This window comes from Pinus tabuliformis, chromosome 5_2 (assembly GCF_031772625.1).
Source record: "Pinus tabuliformis cultivar Carrire ecotype Pingquan chromosome 5_2, CPIR1, whole genome shotgun sequence".
Classification (NCBI taxonomy): Eukaryota; Viridiplantae; Streptophyta; class Pinopsida; order Pinales; family Pinaceae; genus Pinus; species Pinus tabuliformis.
The window spans coordinates 422,315,364-422,334,707 of record NC_142306.1 but is presented as its reverse complement, the minus strand read 5'-3'; the positions used below and the strand labels follow the sequence as shown (position 1 = coordinate 422,334,707).

At 35.7% G+C, this 19,344-nt stretch overlaps 1 protein-coding gene across 1 annotated transcript; it reads left to right on the top strand.

Moving 5' to 3' along the window:
- The first annotated feature begins 1,697 nt into the window (after nucleotides 1-1,697).
- On the top strand, nucleotides 1,698-18,028 carry LOC149159384 (putative LRR receptor-like serine/threonine-protein kinase At5g48740). The gene is made up of 11 exons (XM_089434285.1): nucleotides 1,698-1,788; nucleotides 1,905-2,481; nucleotides 2,721-3,208; nucleotides 3,375-3,501; nucleotides 10,981-11,052; nucleotides 11,154-11,586; nucleotides 11,727-11,853; nucleotides 11,933-12,007; nucleotides 12,142-12,340; nucleotides 17,599-17,731; nucleotides 17,822-18,028. The coding sequence occupies exons 1-11, from the start codon at nucleotides 1,698-1,700 to the stop codon at nucleotides 18,026-18,028; spliced, it is 2,529 nt and encodes an 842-aa protein (XP_089290411.1).
- The last annotated feature ends 1,316 nt before the right edge of the window (nucleotides 18,029-19,344 follow it).

Sequence of the window (19,344 nt, the reverse complement as noted above, 5' to 3'; positions counted from 1 at the left end):
CGCATGTCAAGAAAACAGAGTGGAATAATGAATGACGCTTATCGCCCGCCATCGACGACTCTAAATTCGGCCTGGGGTCCCGAGGCAGGGCGCTTTATAAGAAGTCAAGGGAAATAATGAGGTTCCCGCTTTGAACCGTACGAAATCCCTCGGAAAAAAATTGTGGTTACCCATCGAGCAAAATGAGTGAAAATAATCCAACGCCATCGACGACTTTCAAGTCAGAGTGGGGTCGCCATCTCCTGCACCCTCGCAGGGTTTAGGAACCGAATTTTGGTTATTCATTTTATATCTTTGTTGTATTAAATTGGATGTTTTAACATTTTCATTTTTTAAAAATTTTATATCTATATGATATAATCGTTTATTAATTTAAAGTTTTAAAAATTAGAAGATAGAATATTATTAAATGAATTGTTTTTATAATTAAATTATATTTATATAAATACAGAAAATGTATTTAATCTAAAAATAAATAATAAAAATAATTTTTCAAAATCAATAAATTTACATTAAGGAAAAAAATTATAAAAGAATTTAAATTTTTTTATTTGAAGTTTACATTTTTTAAAATAAACGTATTTTTTATTTGAAAGTTGCATTAAGAAAGTTGGGTATATTAAAAATACATAAAATCGAAAAGTACAATTTCATGGTTGTTACAAACAGCTCACTTTCATGCTTTTTTTCTCACAGCTCACTTCAATGTTTTTTTCTAATGTATTTTTTTTTTCCTTTGTGAGCATAAATTTCGGTATTTTCTCATTATGTTTTGTAATATTTTTTTTATTTTATTTTAAATTTAGTTCTATAATAAATTTATCTTTAATGATGTTAAATTTAATAAAAAGTTAATATTTTAAAAGTTATAAATTTATTTATGTATTTAAAATATAATTTAAATAATAAAAAAATATTATTTTATTAAAAATTATATTATTAATTATTATTATTATTATTATTTTTTGGAAATTTTACGATATTTAAATTATACTTAAATAAAACTATAAATTATTTATATATATATATATATAAAAGCAGCCCCAACTAAGTAATTTTGCAATTTATAAACTTAGTTTATGTAGTATTTTTATAAATTCTTAGAGCCGTTAATGATAACGTAAAACAGCAAATCAGTAATTTTGCAATCTATAAACTTAGTTTATGTAGTATTTTTATAAATTCTTAGAGCAGTTGATGATAAGGTTAGATGGATTGTGAAGACACTCATTCATGGTAAAATAAATAAATAAATAAATTTATAGGTTATAATATTTTATTATGATAATTTAGTTATATGTTTTAAATAAAATGACCCAGTATTTTATAATTTAATTAAAAAAATTAATTATTTTATATATATATAAAAAAAATAAAAAATTATTAGGCCTAGAAAAGAGGAAAAAGTAACCTCTAAATCTAACAGTTCGAACCAATTTAAAATTGAACGTAACAGTCATGGGAACGGACACCTCAAATATTTCGCCGATCACTTCGGAGATCATGAGCGCAATCGCAAGAAACTTTCCCACAGCTGCCTCCCACCAGGCCGACTTCCATCACCGTTAAATAAACGGAAAAAAACTTCGATAAGAAAGGGTGCAAGATTTCGCAAAATCGTGGGGATCCTTCTGCACATATAAGTGTTCTGTGTGTGATTAACTGCAAAGCACCTTTCTATGACAGTACGTGAGACGATGGATAAAATTGGCTATGGTAAATGGGGCGGTTGGACAGCACCACTAGGCGTGCTTCTGTGTTTCGTGGCTGCAACTACTGCTCAACCAGGTCACGGAGTAATTTCATTTGAATACATCGTATTATTATTGGCCTCATTGTTTATTTGTTTTGCTATTCGGTTAATAAGATATTGTTTTACTGATTAATGTACCGACGTATAACAGGATTTCTGAGTATTGATTGTGGAAGTAGAACAAATTACAGTGACATAAACAATATAAGATGGGTCACTGATGATAATTACATTGACCACCTCGGTCAGAGAGCAAACATAGGGAATGGCACTTTAATAAGGAACGTCACTGAAGAATCCCATGGTTCTTACGTGACTGGTCTACGCTTATTTCCAAACCCTCTCAATAAGTCTTGCTATCATTTGCCTGTGGAACCTCACGTACCTTACCTCATAAGGTTATCGTTCTCGCCATTCTGGTTCATTATTAGAAATTACATTGCACTCCAAACAACGCAAAGTTTTGCTTTCTCTATTGAAACAAACGGCACGTTGTATATGAGAAACCTAACAGTCAACCTAGAAACACGTTATGTTGAAAGGACATTGGCTAGTTCTGGCACAGTGCTATACAGTTGCTTGGTCAGAACCTTGGAGTCTGATGATCCTTTTATCTCTGCTATCGAATTGAGGAAGCTCCAAAATGGCATGCATGGACAGCCTCAGCCAGGAACAATACTGAAAACCATATGGAGAACTGATTTTGGTGGAAGAAATTCGAAGATTAGGTGAACATTTTGAACTTTATATATTTACCCCTCATAATTCTCTGCCCTGTGGTATTCACATTCATTGTAATGAGTTTATAGCACTAAATTTATAGCAGAAGATATATATCTTTATGCCATCCATATCATCTGCTCAAGAGAACGTTTATATGCGAGAGCCAATTTGAATGCAGTACGGCTCGTTGCAATGTTTTTTCGTATGGCTTGAATTTAATGTCTTTGTATGGTTCATTGTGCAGGTATCCTTACGACAACTTTGATCGCATATGGATACCAGGTGTCCCTTCATATAATTTAAATTTGGTCGAGCCGAAGCTTGTAAGTTTTAACGAGGTGATATCAATAAACAATACTAAAAACCTTCCTCCAACTGTTGTCATGCAAACAGCGTGGCTTTTAAACAGCTCAGAACCGGCTCAATTCTCTCTAGGACCATTCCCAGAAGGAGGGAAAAGATCATTACTAATTTTGTATTTTGCAGAGGTCCAGATGCTAGATATCTCTCATTCCAGAACTATTTACATCACCATAAATGGTGAAAAATGGTCTGACACCATTACTGTGCTACAAAATTATTCTGCTCTGGAGCTCACAATCCCATCCAATCAAACAGATGACTTCAAATTCGCCCTAGTGACGCCCACTTACTCCACCTTACCTCCAATAATCAACGCTTTTGAGTACTACACCGTGTTTGATACCCAACCCGCCACAAATCTCCAAGATAGTAAGTGCCCTCACTAAACTTCTAATATTCAAAATTTATGATTTGCACAACGTTTTTATTGCACATTTCCAATTGTTGTCTATCATGCGTTTACATTGACTCGTTTTATCTGGATACAGTGAAGTGCAATAATTGAATACCTAACAAAGTAGTTGTTAAACTACAGTTGAAGCTCTCGAAGCTATCAAAGAAATGTTTGACATGAGAAATTGGATTTCTGATCCTTGCTTTCCGATCGAGTGGAATGGGATTCACTGCGATAACAGCGCTTCTGTAATAAGAATTTCCGAAATGTAAGTTTCAATTTTGTGTTTTCTACCGTTCTTTGCTTTTATGTGGAATGGTAAGATAGTCATATTTCAAGAATATCCGAATGTCCTATTGTTGCCAGTAATTTGTCTACGATGAATCTGAATGGATTGATTCCTGAGCAAATTGGACAACTGACTTCGTTAGTTAAAATGTAAGTATCGTTTTATAATTCTGTATTAACATTATTTTTAATTTTAATATAAAAATTATGAAATATTTATTAAAAAAATTATAAATATTAAAGGAGATAATTTTATAAAAATATTGTTAAATATTAAAAAAATAGATTTATACATTAAAAAAAGTATTCTTCTGTTTATAAAAATAAATAAAATTATTCATATTGGAAATGTTGATTTAATTATTTCTAAAACAAAATTATAATAAAAATAATATTTATTTACCTATGTTTCAATAGCAATTAAAAAGAACTTAAACACATACCTGCGATTAAATATTTTACAACACAATTTAATCTAAAACAAAAGCCTATAATTTATTTTAATGTTTTAAATAATTTTTTCGCTTTTAAAACATTTACATCTTAAAATTCGATTTACTCGAAAGTAATATATTTAAAATAATAATAATAATAATTAACTAATAAATAAAATAAAATTTAATTTTAAATTTAATATATATATATATATATATATAAATCTTTAATTCACGTTTAAGTGAATCTTTAATTTATCAGGCCTTCAAAAAAAAAAAACATTATAATAAGAGTTAGATAACATTATTTCGAAAAACTATTATCCATTTATAACGTCTTTTGGGTAAAATATTATCCTGTATATTAACCAGAATATAGAGATTTATGCACTTCAATTTGTGAGTTAGAAAGAAAAACAGTGGATATCAGGAATACACAATCTTTGATGAAACGGTCATTTATAAATCTCAAGTCCATTTGATATAATCTATCATGGTGCTGGTTAACTAGAGACACTCGAATCCTTTAACCAGTTCACTCGACAATAATAAGCTCACGGGATCTTTGCCAGACTTTTCGAATTTAACCAAGTTGGAGAGATTGTAAATTGGTTGTCGATATAAATTTTTCGCAGTGCCACTTGTGCAGACTTTCCCCAAGCATTTTTACTAAAGATTAGTTATCAATAATTTTCTTTGTGAAGCAGAGATTTACAAAACAACAACCTCAACGGTGTTGGAAATTTTTGTTTATTTCAAACACAAAAGAAATTGCACAGAGAACAACGCTGTGTTTTAATACAGGATCTTAATCATAAAAAAAAAACTGTTACAAAATAGTCTTCCTCTTTAGAGGGATTACAACAGGAACGCTTCAGTTCCAAAAACCAATTTCATTATCTCAGCACTGCAGTGCATTGCAGAAAAAAAACTCTTTTTTTTTTTAATTCTACACTACTGTGTCTGCCCTTGCATTTTTATATATAATGAACAACACAAAATATCTTACATACAATTTGCTTGTGCCTCTTGAGTCGGTTGTGTGGTAACCCATAACTGATAAATGTTGCGGCCAGCTCTGTTGTAAGAAACCCAAAATCTTTTACTACACCAGCACCTGGCGCGTTCTTCTAGTTCTCGGCCATGCTGCTTACAATGTCCAGGAGCTGGATCTTCCTTCTCCTTTGGGAACATAAATAAGTAAATGGCGAAAAGACACTTATGGCGGTGGCGTGAACAAGGTAAGAACAAATAATGGCCGTTGGATCAAAAGCGTATGACCGGTTGAGATCATATGCAGGTGAAAGTGCGATCTGCGATGGTTCAGATCGCATCGCAACGTTGCGGAGGGCTTAACACGCACTGGCTAATATACGCGATCTGCGATAAGATCGCATCGCATCGCATCACGATCAGGGAAGCAACAGGGTAAGATGTGATGGCGATTTGCGATCGCATCGCAAATAACACAAGGACGCAGCGAAGGGTGACAAGAGAATGTGCGATATGCGATGGTATCACATCACAGGAAACTCCAATGACTATTTTCTGGAATCAGAACGTTGCAGTCGCTGTCGCTCCACGGCTGTTGAAATTATCATTCCAACACTCCCCTTTAATTTCAACTGCTGGGTTTTTCTTCTGCATACCCAAGCATTTCCTAAAATGATCAAAACTTTTCTCTCCCAATGGTTTTGTCAGGATGTCAGCTAACTGATCTTCTGTTCTGCAGTGCTGCAAAACAATCTCACCATTGTTAACCAATTCACGTATGAAGTGAAATTTGGTGTCTATGTGCTTTGTCCTTTTATGAAAAACAGAGTTTTTAGACAATGCTATTGTCGAGCTATTGTCACAGTAAATGGTTGTGCCCTTTTCTTGTTCATGACACAAATCTCTGAGAACTCTTCTTACCCACACTGCTTAGCATGCTGCTGCTGTTGCTGCCACATACTCTGCCTCTGCTGTTGACAAAGACATAACTGGTTGCTTCTTGGAAGCCCATGAGATGGCTCCCGATCCCATATGAAACACATATCCCGATGTGCTTTTCCTATCATCAATACTTCCAGCCCAATCACTGTCAGTGTAACCTGTCAACATGAAACTTTCAGAAGAGGAGTATAAAATACCAAACCCCTTCGTTCCATTCACAAACCTTAGAATCCTCTTGGCTGCCTGCCAATGAGTCTCTTTCGGTCTTTCCATAAATCTGGGGATTAAACTCACAGCATGTATAATGTCCGGCCTAGTTGCAGTTAAGTACATAAGGCTGCCAACTATGCTCTTGTACAATTTTGGATCAAAATCCTTGCTGCTGTCTTCTTTGATTAATTTCAACCCCATTATAGTTGGAGTCATAGCTGCCTTGCTGTTCTGCATGTTAAATCTCTTCAACACTGCTTCTACATATTTAGCTTGAGAAATGAAAACACCATTTTCACTTTGGTCTACTTCAATTCCAAGAAAATATCTTAAGAAGCCCAAGTCAGTCATTTCAAATTCACTTTTCATGACTACTTTAAAATCAGCAATGAGAGAAGCATCATTGCTAGTAAAAATCAAATCATCTACATATAAAACAACAATAAGAATCTTACCGTCATTCTCCTTTATGTAGAGTGTGGGTTCACCATCACACTTATCAAACCCATTCTCAATCAGATAAGCATCTATTCTGCTGTACCATGCTCTTGGAGCTTGCTTCAGCCCATAAAGAGCCTTCTTCAGTTTGCAGACTTTATGCTCTTGGCCTTCAACTTCATAGCCTGGAGGTTGTTCAACATAAACCTCTTCTTTTAACACTCCATTCAGGAATGCAGATTTAACATCCATCTGATAAATCTTCCATTTGTGTTGTGCCGCAATAGACAACACTGTTCTGACTGTTTCCATCCTTGCTACTGGTGCAAAGGTTTCATCATAGTCTTTGCCTTGTTGCTGCTTGTAGCCTTTCACAACAAGTCTTGCTTTGTGCCTGTCAATCTTGCCTTCAACATTGCTTTTGGTCTTATAGACCCACTTAACTCCAATGGCATCTTTGCCTTCAGGGAGGTCCACTAACTCCCATGTTTTACTCTTCTCAATTGCACCAATTTCTTCATTCATTGCTTCAATCCATTTATCTTCATTTACAGCGTCTTCAAAATGAACTGGGTCATCAACATGACAATACAAAGCAAATAATGAATTCATACCGGTATTGTTACTTACCTCTCCTTGTTCATAAATCTCATTCAGATTTCTGAATCTTGGTCTTCTTGGTGTGCCTGGAGTTCCATCTGGACTTGAGGGTATTTCTGATCCCTGTGATGTGCTTGGAGAAGCACTTCCTTGACTTCTCAAGGCTGTTTGAATTCCAGCTTGTGGTGTGGTTTTTTGTACTTGCTGTGGTGGAGGAGGAGCCACCAAGGAAGGATTATTTGCTGTTGTCCCTTCCTCTTCTTCTTCGTGAGACACAATTTTCTTCACATTCACTGTCTTTTCTAAGCTTCCATCCCAAGCTTCATTTTCAATGAACTGCACATCTCTGCTTACTATTAATTTCTTGGTGGATGGAATATGGAGTTTGCATGCTTTTGACTCATCACTATAGCCAATAAAGACACACTTCTCCCCCTTACTGTCAAGCTTCTTCCTTAGTTGATCCGGTACATGTGCGTATGCTACACAACTGAATACTCTCATGTGAGTGACAATTTGCTTTTGACCACTCCATGCTTCTTCTGGTATTTTGTTCATGACAGCTTTAGTTGGGCATCTATTCAAGATGTAAATTGCGCAAATGACAGCTTCTGCCCAATATTCATGCACAAGTGTTTTGCCTTCAACATACTTCTGACCATGTCAAGAATGGTCCTATTCTTCCTTTCGGCAACACCGTTTTGCTGAGGTGTATACCTCGCGGTGAACTGCTTTTGTATGCCATTCTCTCTGCAAAAACGCAGAAAGTCTTTGGAGATGTACTCTCCTCCTCTATTTGCTCTGAGCACTTTGATATAACGCCCACACTGCTTCTCAACAAGAGTTTTGAAGTGGTGGAATTTCTCAAACACTTCACTCTTTTGTTTCAGCATATACACCCATGTCTTTCTGGTGTAATCATCAATGAAAGTTAAAACATATTTATTTCCGGTAAATGATGGTATTTGTATCAGTCCACACACATCAGAGTGAACAATTTCCAAGGGTGCTTTTGCCCTTATACTCTTTCATGTTGGAAAGCTTTCTTTGTGTTGCTTGCCCAAGATGCAGCCTTCACAAAGGCTGTACAGTTTCTTGATCATTGGAAATCCCTTTACCATTCCCTTTCTGTGCAATAGATTCAAGCCTCTGAAATTGAGATGTCCAAATCTCAAGTGCCACAACCAATTCTCATCTTTCACTTGTTCCTGAAAGACTTCTTGTGTTACAGTTGCAATAGTTCTTCCTTCTTTCAAATCTGCCCTGAGTTTGAGAGGAAACATTCTATTGCTGGTCATCTGCACCTGTGCAATGATCTTCTTACTTGGAGGTATGTCTCTGATTGTACACATATCATCTTTGAAGAACACATTGTAACCTTTGTTAATGAGCTGTCCAATGCTCAAAAGATTACATTTCAGACCAGGTACATAGTATACCTCTGGCACAATCATCTGTTCTCCATTTCTTGCTTGGATATTGACTCTGCCCTTACCCTTGACAGATATCTTACTATCAGTTCCTGTTGTTACCTCAGATTTCACATTTTCATCCAGATTGGCAAACATTGCAATATTTCCAGTCATGTGATTACTACAACCTGAGTCTAAGAACCAAAAATCTTCTTGTTTGTCTTGTGCAATGTTACATGTTAACAGCACAATCTTTGGATTCTTATCTTCTTCATTTGCAAAATTAGCATTCTGCCTACTATTCATGTCATTTTGTTTTTTCCCACATTCATTGGCGTAGTGCCCATATTTCTTACAATAATGACATTGGACTTGGGATTTATCATACCTTGGTCCATGAGCTTGCTGTTTGCTTGAACCTTCATCTTGGTTCCGATTGCAGCTCCTTCTGCTTGTGCTTGCAGGATTATTTCTGCCTTTGTTTTGGCTTCTTCCACGACCTCTGTTATTTTCTCTTCCTCGACCTTTTTCTTGGCCAAAAGACATCCGAGTCTTGAATGCTTGCTCAAAAGAGGAATCTGTTCCTCTACTCAGTCTGTGTTCATGAGACATAAGAGAAGCACTCAGTTCATCTACTGTGAACTGTGAGAGATCCTTTGTTTCTTCTATTGCTACCACAATAGCTTCAAACCTTGAGGGTAAACTTCTCAAGATCTTCTCTACAATCCTTCTTTCTTCAAGAATCTCACCATGAGATCTTATCTGGGTTATCAACCCAATAACCTGAGTGAAGAATGAATCTATTGTATCAGATTCCTTCATGCTGAGTGTTTCAAAGTCTCTCCTCAACATCTACAACTTTGCAGTCTTCACCTTCTCCATGCCTTGATAGGCAGTTTTGAGAATATCCCATGCCTCCTTGGATTTTGTTGCTGCTGCAATCCGTGGAAAAACACTTTCATGTACTGATTGGAAGAGAAAAAAGAGGGCTTTGGCATCCTTCTTCATGTCGCTCTTCAACTGGTCTCTTTCTGCTACTGTCAAAGCAGCCAATGCTGTTGCATCTGCAGGTTTAGCATAGCCAGTTTCAACCAGCTCCCATATTCCTTGAGAAGCAAACAATGCTTTCATTGTTATGGACCAATAACTGTAATTTTTCCCATTAAACTGTGGCAGTTGGGAATTTGTTAAACCAGTTCCAGCATCTGCCATCTTAACCTGTATAAGTAAAGAAAAGATACTGACTGTATAATTAAAAACAGGCAAAAAACTTTCTCTGCTGGAGAAAATCTGCTTAATAAGCTTCTTACAGCTCCTACAGTAAAAAAAAACTCTGTTTTTGACTCACTGAGTGCCTAGACTAGCTCTGATACCATGTTGGAAATTTCTGTTTATTTCAAACACAAAAGAAATTGCACAGAGAACAACGCTCTGTTTTAATACAGGATCTTAATCATAAAAAAAAACTGTTACAAAATAGTCTTCCTCTTCAGAGGGATTACAATAGGAACGCTTCAGTTCCAAAAACCAATTTCATTATCTCAGCACTGCAGTGCGTTGTAGCAAAAAAAAAAAAAAAAAAAAAAAAAAAAAAAACTCTCTTTTTTTTAATTCTACACTACTGTGTCTGCCCTTGCATTTTTATATATAATGAACAACACAAAATATCTTACATACATTTTGCTTGTGCCTCTTGAGTCGGTTGTGTGGTAACCCATAACTGATAAATGCTGCGGCCAGCTCTGTTGTAAGAAACCCATAATCTTTTACTGCACCAGCACGTGGCGCGTTCTTCTTGTTCTCGGCCATGCTGTTTATTAAATGTTGTAGCTGAGCATTCAATGTCCAGGAGCTGGATCTGATCTTCCTTCTCCTTTGGGAACATAAATAAGTAAATGGCGAAAAGACACTTATGGCGGTGGTGTGAACAAGGTAAGAACAAATAATGGCCGTTGGATCAAAAGCGTATGACCAGCTGAGATCATATGCAGGTGAAAGTGCGATCTGCGATGGTTCAGATCGCATTGCAACGTTGCGGAGGGCTTAACACGCACTGGCTAATATATGCGATCTGCGATCTGTGATAAGATCGCATCGCATGATCGCATCACGATCGGGGAAGCAACAGGGTAAGATGTGATGGCGATCTGTGATCGCATCGCAAATAACACAGGGATGCAGCGAAGGGTGACAAGAGAATGTGCGATATGCGATGGTATCGCATCGCAGGAAACTCCAATGGCTATTTTTTGGAATCAGAACGCTGTAGTCGCTATCGCTCCACGGCTGTTGAAATTATCATTCCAACAAACGGTAGTCTTCCGGACTGGCTATCTGAACTTAAAAACCTTAAAGAGCTTCTTTTCCCTTCTATTTTCTTATGCAAATTCTACTTTATATTGATTTTTAATCTTTATCTGAATATTACAGGTTTGTAGAGAATAACAATTTCAGTGGTGAAATTCCTCCACAACTTCTGTATAACCCTTCATTGACACTCAAGTAATCGAGTATCTATTTTATAGTATATACATCCAACATTTTGAATGCCATTGAAATTCTAATTAATCTGACTGAAAATCTCTTTCTTTCATCTGTACCAGATACTCTGGAAACCCCCACCTATCTATTCTTGATTCAATGGAACATAAACCTCCGAATCCTAGAAACAAGAAATTGAGGGAACAACTTGCCCTCGGAATAACACTCAGTGGAGTTCCAATCATCGGACTATTGTTGATAGCGGGTATTGTTCTGTATAGGAAAAAGAAAGCAATTGAAAGCAATGGGGTGGAAAATGTTGTGCACTTTACCCCCAACGAATGGATTGATGCAACGAATATGGTACCAAATTCAGAAAAGTCCTGTGCCTTCACTCTCGATCAGATGATGACTGCCACACAAAAATTTAGTGCGAAAATCGGAAAAGGGGGCTTTGGTTCTCTGTTCTTTGGTAAATTGCCGGAAGGAGAGGCTATTGCCATAAAAGTTCTCGCCTTGTTCTCCAAGCAAGGAGTTCACCAGTTCCTAAATAAGGTAATTATGAGATTCTATATTTCGATTTGGACATAGTATCACACTTAAATTTCTAGCTGCAATCTTGTAGTGTCTTTAAACATATTTCCGAATAACCATGTAGAGTAAAATTTATGACTCTGGGTTCATTTGATGAACAGATTGATGTTCTTTCTAGAGTTTATCACGAGAACTTAGTGACTTTACTGGGTTATTGTAATGAATCCAAAGAACTTATGATAATCTACGAGCACATGTCCGGAGGGTCCTTAAGGGATCGCCTTTATGGTAAATATATAACTTTCTCGTAAATATAATGGTGTCCGAAGGTAACGATTCTCATTTAGCTCTTATTTTCATTTCCCAGGTCCTAACGCAGCTTCGGAACTAAATTCAGTAAATTGGAAAACGAGGGTGAAAATAGCTTTAGATGCAGCACAGGGTAGTTTTTTCATGTCCTCTTTTCTCTGATGTACTTTATAAAAATTTAAACAACAGTAGATGTCTTATGTAGATTTATACTTTTATCTCTTAAAGGCAATTACTGCATAACAATATCTCCATTTTTATTCAAAGGGTTGGAATACATGCACATAGCTTGCTCCCCCAAAATTATTCACAAGGATGTGAAAACAGTGAACATTCTTCTAGACAGCTATTTAAAAGGAAAACTTGCTGACTTTGTTCTTTCAAAGATATGGATTGATGAGGAGGATGGGGAGCCTTCTCATGTTACCACTATGGTGAAAGGAACTGCAAGATACCTTGATCCAGAGTATATCACACACATAACTTGTACTCTCTTTATAATATTATCATTGATGGTGAAGGAAGTGTATTTGTTTTAGAATCTCACTCTTTCATTTTTCTTGCCATTCTTAGCTTAGAGTTTCTTACAGTTCTATTAGGCATTAATCACGCTCGGCGCCGCTCACTGTTCAGACGACGCCAATCACTATTTAGTAGACAGCTAGTCTGACGCAATTAATGTGTATCCGTAGCTAAAATGTGTATAAATTTCCAAGCCCAGTAATGAACCGATCAAGTTTTGGAGTGTTTTTGGTTCTCTGATATGGTATCAAAGCTGTGAGCTGTGAGGAGACTGAACTGTGTATTGAGTTTAGCTCCGTGTAAGGAATAAGGCGTTGAGGAGCCATGAGGGCTCTGCAGTTGTGAAGATTCTTGCTTAACAGCCCCCGCTGTGTAGAGAAGCAGCAAAGTTCAGCGCAGTGGAGCGTGGTGGAGCAGTGTGCTCAGCGAGTTGCAACTTTCAGCTGGAGTTGAAATTATTTGCGTGTGGCTGCGTGTGGTGGAGCTGTGTGCTCATCGAGTTGGGAGCTGTGTGCTCAGCCAGTTGTTGGCTCAGCAAGCTGCAATTTTACTCTTGCTGCATGTGGACATTAAGCTGTGGAGGTGAAAGTTGCAAGTATCAGGCTTGCTGTAAGTGTTGTAAGTGAAATATTTGCTATGTTGCAAATATCATTTGAAGCAAAGTATTTTCATGCTATTTGAAAAAAATTGAAAGTGATTTGAGTTAAAAGATTTTGTTGGGAGAAGTTTTAAAAGATTTGCTTGATTTCAAGTGTTGAGATTAAATTTAAAAAGGGGTGTTTATTTTTAATGAGAAGATTATAATGGAGTGATAAGGTATTTAGTATTTGTTTAATGTGGTGAAAGTTCTCTGAGATTTAGTGAAATTTAGTGTATTTGGTTTTAGATTTGGTGGCATTTTGGTGATTGGAGAAAGTTTTTTTTCATCATGGCAAATTTATTGCCTGATAATTATTTGAATGAATCCACCAAACTTGATGGAGGAAATTATGTGAATTGGAAATTCAAGTTACTGACTATTTTAGAAGGTTATAATTTGTGGTCCATTGTGAGTGGGGATGAGCCCAAACCCACTATTGCAGGTTCTATTCCAGATTGGGAGAGAAGGGAGACGAAAGCAAAGGTGTTGCTGTGTATGTCTGTAAAGGACAACATTATTCCTCACATCAGAGATTGCAAGACATCAAAAGAAACATGGGATACGTTGAAGGGTTTGTATGAAACAACAAATACAAACCAGATCTTGTTTTTGAAGACTAAGCTTTTATCTCTAAAAATGGAAGCAAATGAAAATATAAGCAATTTCATATCTCGTGTCAAAGATTTAAGTGATAAGTTAGGAGATATTGGTGAAAAGGTGTCTAGTACTAACTTAGTCACCATCACATTAAATGGCTTAGTGCAAGATTATCAAATTTTTGTTTCAAGTCTTTCAGCTAGAGAGAAACCCCCTACATTTGATGAATTGACAGGAATTCTTCTACAAGAGGAGGAGAGGATGAAGAGCTTTAATTTGGGCTCTAGTAGTTCAGATTTGGCATTGGTAGCCAAGGGCAAATATCCATACAGAGGCAAGCCATGGGACAAGAACAAAGGAGGAAAGTTTCAAGCAAAACAAAAAGGTATGACACAGTCTAAATTTCCAATCCATGATAAGAGAAATGATGATTGTTATTATTGTGGCAAACCTAGGCATCATTCTAAAGATTGTTATAAAAGGAAATATAATGAGTCTAGGCAAAGAAACAGAAGGCATAATGGAAATTTTGTGGACAAAGATACCTCAATCAGTGATGGATTTAAAAATCTTAAATTGTTTGTTTCTGATGCTGCATTGTCTGTGGAAAATGATGATGTGAATGCTTGGTTCATTGATTCTGGTGCATCACTCCATATGTCTTGTAATAAGGAGTGGTTTGATGAATATTATGAAAACATTGATGGAACATATGTTTATCTAGGAGATAATAGATCACTTAAAGTTCAAGGTTATGGAGTAATAGGTGTGAATTTGCCTAATGGACAAGAGAGACAGATCCATAATGTGATGTATGTTCCTGGTATCAAAAAGAATTTAATTTCTGTTTCTACTATTGCTGACCAAGATTTGAAGGTGGAATTTGTTAAATCACAGTGTGTAGTGAAAGACATTCAATATCTGTACAAGGTTATTGCTATAGGAACCAGAGTTGGAGGCTTGTATAAGTTGGATGTGACTAGGAAAAGTCATCAAGCGTTGGCATCTACAACAATATCAACAGTAGATTTATGGCATCAAAGGTATGGACATCTAAATCACAAAGATTTAATGCTACTTCAAAAGAACACAATGGTTGAAGGTCTTCCTGTCTTGAAGAATGATCATGTTGAATGTGAAGCATGTGTACTTAGCAAGCAACATAGGGAGGAATTTCCTATACATAAAGAAAAAAGGCAAAGGGAAATACTTGAATTAATTCATACTGATGTATGTGGACCTATGCAAACTAGATCTATTGGTGGAGCATGGTATTTTCTTATTTTTGTGGATGATAGATCTAGGTATACATGGGTTTATTTCATAAGAAAGAAGAGTGATGTTTTTGAGTACTTTAAAGAATTTAAGAGTATGGTGGAAAAACAAACTGGTAATTACATCAAAATTTTGAGATCTGATCAGGGGGGAGAATTCAAATCAAGAGAATTTAATCAATATTGTAAAAGCAATGGGATTCTGCAACAATTTACAGTGCCACATACACCTCAGCAAAATGGAGTTGCTGAGAGGAAAAACAGAACACTAGTTGAATGTGCACGTAGTATGCTTCAAGGTAAAAATATCTCTAATGGTTTTTGGGTTGAAGCCATTAATACTGCTATTTATTTGAAAAATAGGAGTCCAACCAAAAGTTTAGAGCTTAAAACACCTTTTGAAGCATTTTATGGATACAAACCAAAAGTGAGTCATTTAAGAGTTTTTGGTTGCAAGGCATTTGCTCATATTCCAAAAGATGAAAGAAGAAAACTTGATGCAAAGTCAATTAAGTGCATATTTATTGGTTATTGTGATAATCAGAAAGCATACAAGTTGTTTGATCCCAGTACTCATACACTGCTTGCAAGTAGGGATGTGGTGTTTCATGAGAATGCAAATGAAGGTGATAAAATAAATAATACTAGTGTATGGCATGATATTGATGATTATGTCAAATTAGGTACAAGTGTTGAAAAAGAACAGGAACAAGCACAGGAACAGATATAAGCTCAAGAGCAAGGAGCATCAAGCAGTCATGATACTCCAAGAAGAGGAGAGGAGACTCCTTAAAGCAAAAAGAAATATGAAAGCAGTAAAACTCCAAGAAGGTAATCACGTCAAAGTCAGGTACCTGTAAAGTATAAAGATTATGCATTAATGTCTCTTGTTATGAATGTTGTATAACCTTCAAGCTATGATGAAGCTAAAGAATATGAAGAACGAAGAAATGCAATGAATGAAGAATATAACTCTATAATGAAGAATGACACATGGGAATTAACAGAATTGCCTAAAAACAAAGTTCCCATAGGATGCAAATGGCTTTATAAATCCAAGTTTAATGTTGATGGAAGTATTGATAAACATAAAGCTAGATTGGTTGCAAAAGGATATTCACAAAAGGAGGGAATTGATTATGAAGATACTTTTGCACCTGTAGCTAAGTTGAACACAGTTAGAATCATGATTGCATTAGCTACAAAATATAATTGGAAAATGCATCAGTTAGATGTCAAATCTGCATTTTTGAATGGTGAGTTAAAAGAAGAAGTTTATTTGGTTCAGCCTGAAGGGTTTGTAAAACAGGGACAGGAGCATCTGGTTTGCAGGTTAAAGAAATCTTTATATGGTTTGAAACAAGCACCAAGATCATGGTATGTGAAAATTGATTCTTTCTTTTATGAGAAAGGTTTTATGAGAAGCACAAATGATCCTAACTTGTATATCAAGGAAGATGAAGGCAAGAATGTTGCTTTAATATCTGTATATGTTGATGATCTTATCATAACAGGAAATGCATGCAAGTTGATAGAAGAACTTAAAAATTAGTTGTCACATGTATTTGAGATGAAGGATCTTGGTGAATTGCATTATTGTTTAGGTCTTGAAGTTTGGAGGGAATCTGGTAAGACACTAATCACACAAAGAAAATATACAAGGGAAATCCTTAAAAGATTCAATATGACTGAATGCAAGGCAACATCTACTCCTTTAGAACAAAATGTCAAATTGTGCAGTGATGATGGAACCAAAGAGGTGAATGGAACTATGTATCGTCAATTGGTGGGAAGCCTGAACTATCTCACCACTACCAGGCCAAATATAGCATATTCTGTCAACATACTTAGTCAGTTCATGGCTAAGCCTTGTGAAAGCCATTGGAAAGCAGCAAAGAAAGTCCTTCGATATCTTAAAGGAACACTTAATTTTGGTATTATGTATACTGATGAATTTGATGTTGAATTGGCAGGTTATTCTGATTCTAACTGGGCTGGAAATATAGATGATAGGAAATCTACTACTAGATACATGTTCAATATTGGTTCAGGACCAATATCATGGAGCAGTAAGAAACAACCAACTGTTTCATTGTCATCCACTGAAGCTGAGTATAAATCATTATGCAGTGCTCCCTGTGAAGCAATATGGATTAGGAGGATACTTGAAGATGTTGGAGAAACACAACAAGCACCTATAGTACTCAGATGTGACAATCAAAGCACTATCAAATTAGCAAAAAATCCTATATATCATGCAAGGACAAAACACATTGACAACACAACATGATTTTGTAAGAGAAAATTGCAATCAAAAGAAATTGACTTATCATATTGTAATACAAATGAAAATGTGGCTGACATATTCACCAAGCCTCTTGGAAAGGCTAAATTTGAAATGTGTAGAAGTAAGTTGTGTGTTGTAGAAAATCCAAATTATGTTGTAAGCCTAGCTGAGACCTAGACCAACAGGCAAGTTAACATGTAGATCGTGATTAAGGGGAGGTGTCAGGCATTAATCATGATCAGTGCCGCTCACTGTTCAGATGGCGCCGATCACTATTCAGTAGACGGCTAATCTAGCGTAGTTAATGTGTATCCATAGCTAAATGTGTATAAATTGCCAAGCCCAGTAATGAACCAATCAAGTTTTGGAGTGTTTTTTGTTCCTTGATAGGTTCTGTTTAACAGGTACTTTAGCACTCAAAGGTTGACGGAGAAGAGTGACGTATATAGTTTTGGAGTTGTTTTGTTAGAGATCATATGCGGTAAACAACCTATAGATGCAAGGCTATCTTTAGACAAATTAAACATCATTCAATGGGTGAGGAATCTGATCATTATTCTTTAAGAGTATTAAAGTTGTTTTGTGATGCATAAAAACTAATGATAATATTGATGTTACTATTTACAGGCTACACCTTTTGTGGGGATGGATGCAATTCCTGGAAAAATAAAAGGGATTATTGACAAAAAGTTGAGTGAAAAATACAACATAATGTCCATCACACGTGTTGCTAATGTAGCCATCAGATGTGTTAAGGTTGAATCGTTTTGCAGGCCGAGTATCAGTGAAGTAGTTGTAGAGCTGGGGGAGGCTATTAAACTTAAGGAGATGTAATTCAATAAGGTCGCAACATTCTGGATCTGGATGGAAAGGAGATCAGTTGTTATCCGATTACAAAACCATACATGTATAGTGGTTTCTAAACACTATCTATCTTCCAAGTTCGATGTGCAAATAGTTTGACATCCACTCACTAGAAAGCAATCCAAAGCAGTAAGGATTATTTCAATTTCAAAGGTCTCATGAGGTACTATACTACAGATTCCATTATCCTTTCGTCAAACTGCAAAGCTCTAAAAACAATGTAACCAGTGAAAATACTAACTAATTAAAAATAGAAAATCCAAAATTAGCGCGCGCACATGATGCAGAATACCCGCTTCTATGTAGAACGAATTTAGGTAAATTTTCACCAACACCAAAACTAGCATGCACACATAATGCAGAATACTAGCTCCTATGTAGAACCAATTTAGCTAAATTTTCACCAAGATACTATAGAGCAAACATCCAAAATATTAAATTAAATCTAAGGTTAGCTGTGATAATAATCGGAAACCATGGCGTCTCCTAACCAAGTTTTCCAGGTGTGTCACATCAACCTTAATACATCTAAGTGTTTTGTAATCCAATTTTAAACAAAACCTTTCAAAATTTAAGGAAAACCATTTAAGTAAAAACTAAGCAATTGAATAGTTAGAAGTGCATATTAAAGACTGAAATTCTTCCAAAAGGGTCAAATGATAAATCAGATCTTCATAAAATGATTTTATCTGGATGTAATCAGGGTCATCTCCTGGCCTTGACATGATATCCTTAATCAAAAAGTACTACCACAAATAATTTCAGTAAAGCACTAATTAGTTGACCACTTTGAATTGCATATTGTAAACTGAAATTGTATCAAGATGATCTCCTGCCTAGATACAACTAGGATCACCCAATGGCCTTTGACACGATATCATTCATCAAGAAATCGTGCCACAAAATTAATTACTGTGGAGAATTCAATGAGGATCAAAGACATAATTAATTATTGTGGAGAGTTCATTAACGAGGATAAATTGAGGGCATGTATTCAGAGAAGAGTTAGCAAAATCTATCTATTAATGGTTCTGGCAAGCAAGAAACAAACCTATTCATTATAAAATCTATAGATCAATGTTAAGTAACAAACCTATTCATTATAAAATCTACAGATCAATGTTTGAGTGGCTATATTACTCTAGTTAAATACACACTATCTTTAAGCCCCCTGCAAATTTCATTGTTCCTGCAAGAGAAAAGAACCTGCAGTATTCTAACTGTTCAAGGATTAAGAGGTTTTTCTGGTATATTTTTCTTGAAATTTAGTTGGAAATATAAATCTA

Bases quoted from the DNA above. Each gene is read 5' to 3' on its own strand.
- LOC149159384 (XM_089434285.1), top strand. From the start codon at position 1,698: ATGGATAAAATTGGCTATGGTAAATGGGGCGGTTGGACAGCACCACTA. The intron at 3,209-3,374 runs GTAAGTGCCCTC...GTTAAACTACAG, and splicing joins CGCCACAAATCTCCAAGATA to TTGAAGCTCTCGAAGCTATC. The intron at 11,854-11,932 runs GTAAATATATAA...TTCATTTCCCAG, and splicing joins CTTAAGGGATCGCCTTTATG to GTCCTAACGCAGCTTCGGAA.